Below are 7,307 nucleotides of genomic sequence, written 5' to 3' on the forward strand. Positions count from 1 at the left end.
GAGGGGAAAGAGGAGGGGAAAGAGGAGGGGAAAGAGGAGGGGAAAGAGGAGGGGAAAGAGGAGGGGAAAGAGGAGGGGAAAGAGGAGGGGAAAGAAGAGGGGAAAGAAGAGGGGAAAGAAGAGGGGAAAGAAAGACCAAAGAAACACTCTGCTATACCTGAGCTCTCTGGCGATCTCGGTTTGCTGGGAATCCTCCAGGATCTCAGGTAAACTGGTGATAATGTCATGCTGAATTGGTACAGGAGAGATGCTAAGCATCTGCATTAGCTTCTTAACGAGATCCTGCACACAAGAGGAACAGCTCTTGGTRTAAAACACATGGTTCTTACTGACCACAAGCAGTTCGGTAACACAGCAACGAGATCACGCATGCCAGGTCCTTCAGAGAGTCGCTTGCTTCGATTTACACCAACTGTCTCTTAACTCATTGTCTTGCTGACTTTTATGGAACAACATCACTTTAGAGACAGGCTATAACCATCTTGCTAAGCACAGGAAACTGGAACACAAGCCAACAACAAGCTTCCCGACATCTACTGCGACTTCTTAATTCAGTTTATTCTACAACTATCGTTAGAACAGCCATTCAGTACAGAGCAATCCACAGAGATGGACTTGGGATGGCAAAGGAGCAAAAGACCCACCAAATCAGCAACACAGGATTAATCCCTATACGCCTATAAATATCTGATATCTCTTGATAAAAATAAATGATAAGACTGTAGTTTTCTACCAACAAACTGTTGCAGAACCATCAGTTCTCATCAGCATCAACACAGATCTCATCCCACCTGAGAGCAGCCCCAGGCACTAACTAGAAAGATATACAGGTGGCAGTGCCATCAGTACCCACCTGGCTGTCAACAAGCTTGTCAAGCCACTTAAACTGATTGACAATGAGCCGGGGATAATTCGTTCCAAAGGTGCCCACACTGAAATTCCAGAAAGAGAGGAAACAAGTTAGTTCAATTCACACACAGACTCAGAAGTTTTCCTGCTGGTAAGACCAAGAGACAGAAGGTTCAAGTCAACCTTTCAAAAATACAAGTTAACTTTCAAAACTACATTACAAAAATACCATTAAGAACCCCTAAAACTGTTGGAACCATGTGGAAAGAGCCTGATTTCTTACATGCTTCACATATAAAGCACTTTTCCATTTTGTTAACTCCTTTCCTAATGTCTCTGTTGGCTGTTTTGACCACTGGTAAACACAGAATTGATACTAAAAATAAGAAACAAAAATAAACGCCTATCCAAGATGTCTTTCTTCAGTGATAACTCCTTAAAATAGAATTCATCGTTGTATTTATGCATTCCAAGTTATTCTTAGTCTGTTTTTCTAAGAAAGCAGGAGTTAGGCAGCTGCATTGTCTAAGCTGTCCTCCCTCTTCAGCAACTTTGGGATGCACCAGTCTATGAACATACATGTCTTCAGTGAACTGGATGAGCTGGCCAAACAGCGTGAATAAACCAAATTCTCTTTTTCCTACAATAATTTGTATTTCACCTGTCCAGGCATCACTGTCACACCACTTGCTCATTTCTAAGACTTATTTAAGGATTCGCAGCACAATTAACAGCTTATCACTGGTAAGGATGTTTAGTACTCTTGGGTGAAAACAATTCATTCCTTGTTATCATTTGTTTGCCTTAAACCCTCCTCTACTGAAATTTCAACATGAGACAATTTCTCAGGCTCAGCCTCTGTAGGAAGTTGTATCTCCTCTATGTATCTCCTGTATCAGGAAGAGCTTCTGCTCTTTTGCTACCTTAATCTACTCCACTAACTGTGTACCAAGTTTTCTGCCCCTAGGGCAAACAAAAAAGAGCTCATTGTTTAAGTTCTACCCATGCTGTGCCTCAAAATCTCTGCTCTGCTGTCCTACTTTTGACAATGGSTGCCTTTTTCTATTTCCTTGCTCGATTACAACCTGCCTTTTTGGAAAGATCCGTCTCATGTGTCTAATGGCAGCCTGTGACAACTATTTTGACCTTTCTGAAACTCTGAAACACTCCAGAGACCCTTTGCTGAAATACTTCCAAAGTTCACGTCGGTAGCTAATAAAAGCAGAGCAAATCATGAAGTACTGTGGTATTYGAGTTTCCTTTTCTTTCCAGGTATATGCATCCCAATTTTAAAGATAGGGAACCTTGCAAATCATTGTATACATATACACAAGGAAAGGAAGGAAAAAAAAACAAGAATAACCATCCATTTAATTAAATTTGAAGTAATGGTTAGAGTTAGACAACAGCCGGCAATTGTCCAACAGGAATTTCATTTCAAGGCAGAGAGAAGACACGTCATACTCACACATCAAAGAAGAACTCGGGGATCTTTTCCAACAGTAGCGTTACAACAGCAGGCTAGAGGAAAGACAGCATTAGGATGAAGAGTTGTTACTTGTGGCCATTGCTCAGACCACTGCCATCAAAAACTAACTTGCTTGTCACAATAGGGGAAATATACCTGGAGAATAAGAGACTCAGAAGCACAAATACAAATATTTTCCGTATAAGCAATCTCTTCCTTAATGTTGGCAAGGAGAGACAGAGCCCACAGGCTGAAAGCAACTCGTGAGTGGAATGGACTAGCCACGTAACCGAATAAAAGCAAAGCATTTGGACAGGACATAGGATTCTCTAGGCCAAACAAATTTTGGCTCTTCAAACCCATCTCATCTGAGTTGCTCTTCATCATCAGAACTCTAAAGCATCAAGTTTAGACAAGTCTGGAGGCAGCATCCATATACGCCTACCCTTCCCTTTGAAGGTCTGATTCACCCTGAAGGCCTTTCATGCTGGCCCAATAAAATTTAAAAATATATATTTAAGGCAAAAACTTTTAAAACATATTAAGTGCAAGAGGATTTAAATCCACAGCCCCTTGCCATACCTTGATATTTACTGCCTTCAGCTCCAGACATATCTTGGTGTAATTTTTATGCAGCTTAACAAAATTTGTTCTTGCCAGCAATACTTTGCAACAAAAACATACTATTTAAGGACTACTCCATTGCCTTTTGCTTCACTTGTATGGTTCTTTTATGGAGAACATGTATCAACTGCTAGGAAAGTCAGGAGAATCAGAGCTTCAGCTGTTACAGGATTGGACATGGTTGTTTTTGGAGCTAGGTTTGGGAAASGGCAAAAGAAGGGATAAGACAGATGCAGCTGAAGAAGAGATGGTGAATCTTCCTATTGCTCTTATGTCTTCTGTGCAAGGACCAGTCTTTGTGCTCCTTCTCCCCTACCTTGGCTATTCTAGTGCTCCAAGACACGGCAAAGAAATGGAGAGAAGAAAGGAACTAGAGTCCTTTCCCTTCACATCTTCCAATAATCCTAGCAGTGACAAAAAGCAATCACTGTTTCAAGGGGAAGATAGTCTGAGCTCCCTACTACACCCAAGGAAGCCCTAAGCCTCAGGCCCCGAGCAAATCTTTAAGAAACAAAAAAATGGACACTTCTCCACATGAAGCCTCATCTWCCTCACAATGAGTTTTATTAGTCCTCTACTGTACAAGAATCCTGCAAGAGTCCCTAAGCAAATCRTCACCACTGTAATGAACAAACTAAGGTGTCCATACCTGTAAGATCTCAATTCCAAGAAGTAGCTTAATAAGGCTTTCACAATATGAGTGCACCAGAGTCCTGCAAGACAAAATATTGTAATCAAAACATATGATGAGATTAGATCGTTTTCTTTCCGTAACTTTTTAATCTACTTACAATGACTTCCTTTATACACCAAACCATCCCCAAGCCCAAAAGATAAAATAATATATGAGGAGTGAGAGTAAATGGTCATTACTACATAACTGCAAGGCATAACACCACTTCCAAGACTTATAAGCACTGAATTGTCTTAGAAATGGAACAGGGAAATTGCCATTCCCTCCAACTCTGCTCAACAAAACACAACATTCAGGTCGAGAGAGGTTCTGCCTAAAGGACGTCCTGCATGGTCCCTAACCTTGACCCCTCGTTCCGTGTGGGAGCGCATGGCAAGAGGCAGTTCTTGAATTGGTTTCGGTCCTTAATATGCAATTCCAAGCCACTGATAAACTCCTGCACCACCTGCAAAGAACAGAGAAGTTASCCACTGCCTGAAAAAACAGCACAGATCAGCTGCTGCCTTTCAGGATGCTCTCTATGGGCAGATGATGAGTAGAGGGAGGAAGATAGGAACAGTGAGCAGTTTGGTATAAAAACGCTSCAGGTCAGTTTTTACTGACTGCAGGTCAGTAAAAATGGTAATGGACTGAACATTAGATAAACTCCAGTCCAAAAGGAAATGCTGGTTGCTCTGCACAATAATTTTGAAGAAAAAAATCTCAAATTTTACTTTGACTTAAAGGGGTTTTGCCACAACTGTCTTCTTCATATTCAGCCAACACCTCATTTAGCATGCAAAGAGCTGCATCCAAAAGTATCACCATTAGAATCACCAATCCCAGGATTTTCCACACTGGCTTTGTMAATTGGAGAAGAGCACTAGGCTCTGGTGATCTGTTAAGTTCCAGCTAACACAAAAAACAAACACAACTTTCACTAAAAAGTTATGGATGAGATTTCTCTCCCGTAAGAGTTTTTGTCTTTTGAATTACATTGCCAAGGCATTCCTTTGCTTGACCACAGAGATGAAAATGCAGCATTTGCTCCTAGGATTGCTCAGAAACAGTCCTGGAGTGCACACACCAAGTAGCACGGGCTGCTCATCTCTTTTCACGTCTGACTATTCAGCTCTAATAGCTCCACACAGACAGAAAAATGATGCAATCAAAGGGCTGGCGAGGCAAGGCTAGGAGGATTAGTAAGGCTGGACCCCAGAACAAGCTACAGTGGTGTATAAATTTGTTCAGATCAGGGAAAGGCAGCACATTTTCACTTTTTGCTACGCAGAAAATAATTTTTAAAGTTGGCTCCTGCCAAAAAATGTTTTCTGTTACATACGTGTGGGTAGGTAGGATGCTTCTTCAGGGAAAGGGTGAGCTTCTTTTGGAAAGCCGTCTGATCTACAGCTGAAGAGAAAATTCAAAAAGAGAGTAAGGAACCAGACACAGATCTTAGCCATACAGCATCGTAACAGCTACATCAAGTATTAGCTCTCAAGCCCACGCACCAACATTTCTGCATTTGTTCTATCAACACATCCAGTTATCCATTGCCTGGATGGTATCACCACTGCTGTCAGAGCTGAGGCTGACAGCATTAAACAGTGCCCAGACACTAACTTCTACAGATTTTGGCAAATGCAGAAAAATCAAATACAAATACAAAATCCATCCAAAAAGTCAGCAGGAACTAAGCAGATTTTTGCCATGATTTTTGTCAAATGCGCACTGTAACCCATACATACCCAAGATGGCTCAAGGATTTTTATTCTGCAAATAAAACACAACTTTACTTCATAATAATTATTTTTGCAGGTTTTCAGATACAGAAGAGAGTAGTTGTTAAATCTGTACCTATTTCATTCTGTCCCTCCCCAGTTTTCAGTATGATTCCGGATGTTTTAAGGAGCTCTTCAAAGATTCCATCATTCTCTACTCCATCTCGGGCAGAGGCCTTTTCCTTATCAGAGATCCGTGACTTCTTCGTTTCTGACAACATAAGACACRTCGTATCAAAGTACTCTACAACAAAAATGGCAAGGATCTTCCATATAAACAACTAAGTCAAAATTAACCTGCTGTGAAGAAATCATGGGAATACGGGACTTCACTCCACGGAACCAGTCCAGCAAACTGCACTACATGGTTCTACTTGACAGCAATCATTAACTACTTCCAGCGCCAATGTAGAGATCCCATAAAGCATCTACTATGCAGTATAAAACTGCAAAGGAATACTTCATATACATTCCTCTTAGYGACTCAGTCAAGATATACCTCACCGTCAGTGGCTCACTCTTCAGGGAAATAGATATACGGACATGTTATGAACTGCACAGTACCTTGTCCTCTAGCCTGAAGATCAAAAATTTGATCTAGAGTCTTGTACCAGACATATCTCTGACCATTTACTGAAGTGAAAAAAAAAAAAAAGGAAATCTTTTCCCCTCCAGCTTTGCAGAAAGGCTATTTTGGTTAATTTTATTGATAACAGCTTTGATTAAATGGCTTTAATCTGTTGACTCTGAAGGCAGTGAAGCTTAAGATGTTTATCACCGATGGATTGAATAAGAACAGCAGGATTGAAAAAGATGCAGTACCATTCACAGTGTTCTTATTTTATTGTGATGTATAAAAAATAGCATTTAAAGATCAATAACACCATTACATGCCTCTAGTAACATCAAAATTGCCAGTTGGGCCTTCTCCCTGTCTGGGAGCCACTGCTTAGATCACAGAGTTTCCACTTCTGGAAAGATTATATCTTAGTACCTACTTGGCAAGTCGCTCTTTGAATTCTCTCCAGGAACATCAGTTTTGGCTAATTTTCTTTTTGAAACCATAGTGACAAAACCTTTGTTGTTGCCTATAAAAAAATGCAGGAAAAAGACAAGTGAGCAAAGGAGATAGATTTTTTATAGCAATTCTAGAACGAATTAGTGAATAACGAATAGAAACACTCTAGAAGCAAAAATTGTTCAAAGGAAGCTGGATTGCCTGGTCAACCAGTATCACGCCACATTTTTCTGCTGTACAGATTGAGGCTTTGGAACTGTCATACTTAGGCAGGAAAATACATCACTTTTTCTAAAATTCAATTCCTCATCAAAACAAGGCTCTGCATTTCTTCCAACTGCCTGGCAAATTGAGTGGCAAGCTAAGCTCACGAGAGCTGAAACTGCACCCCGAGCCTAAACCTGTGCTCATCTCCTCATGCCCAAAGCCGCAAGCAATCAGGAGCTTCTCACACGTGAGCTTCAGCACCGCGGCAGAGCCCTCACACCTGCAACCACCGGCAGCCTCGGGACCGTCTGTCTGCATAACCCTCCACCTAGCCACCTCCTTGACAGGCGGCAGTGTAAAATACGTACACAAAGAGTTTTACATTTTAAAATGAGTAAAATAAAGGCATCTGATTATCTTATGCTTGATTTTAGCTCTTTTGTAGAGGCTCTGGCGCCCAGGGCTCTCTTACCAGCCCCAGTCTCCACCGACCGGCCTCGGCGGTCACCGGCCCCGGCGGTCACCGGCCCCGGCGGTCACCGGCCCCGGCGGTCACGGCTGCTTCCCGAGCCACACGGAGAGCTGACCCCGGCCGCCCGGTGACCGCAGCGGAGCCCCCGCACACCTCCGTGCCCCTGCCGGGACAGTCAACCACCGCCCAGACAGGGAGAGGGGACAGGGGGGCAA

At 42.2% G+C, this 7,307-nt stretch overlaps 1 protein-coding gene across 1 annotated transcript in view; it reads right to left on the bottom strand.

The window, feature by feature from the left end:
* Positions 1 to 7,143, bottom strand: part of FANCD2 (FA complementation group D2) — a 48,297-nt gene extending 41,154 nt beyond the window's left edge. The window contains exons 1-9 of the mRNA XM_026046451.1: positions 7,093 to 7,143; positions 6,394 to 6,483; positions 5,472 to 5,606; positions 4,957 to 5,024; positions 3,977 to 4,080; positions 3,591 to 3,654; positions 2,318 to 2,370; positions 854 to 932; positions 158 to 282 (exon numbers count right to left, since the gene is read on the bottom strand). Of these exons, the coding sequence (XP_025902236.1) occupies positions 158 to 282; positions 854 to 932; positions 2,318 to 2,370; positions 3,591 to 3,654; positions 3,977 to 4,080; positions 4,957 to 5,024; positions 5,472 to 5,606; positions 6,394 to 6,460 (695 nt within the window). The 5' untranslated portion in view covers positions 6,461 to 6,483; positions 7,093 to 7,143. The remainder of the gene's footprint in view (positions 1 to 157; positions 283 to 853; positions 933 to 2,317; positions 2,371 to 3,590; positions 3,655 to 3,976; positions 4,081 to 4,956; positions 5,025 to 5,471; positions 5,607 to 6,393; positions 6,484 to 7,092) is intronic.
* Positions 7,144 to 7,307: the final 164 nt, after the last annotated feature.

Source organism: Nothoprocta perdicaria, unplaced genomic scaffold (genome assembly GCF_003342845.1).
Source record: "Nothoprocta perdicaria isolate Ctin4 unplaced genomic scaffold, notPer1 scaffold_443, whole genome shotgun sequence".
Classification (NCBI taxonomy): domain Eukaryota; kingdom Metazoa; phylum Chordata; class Aves; order Tinamiformes; family Tinamidae; genus Nothoprocta; species Nothoprocta perdicaria.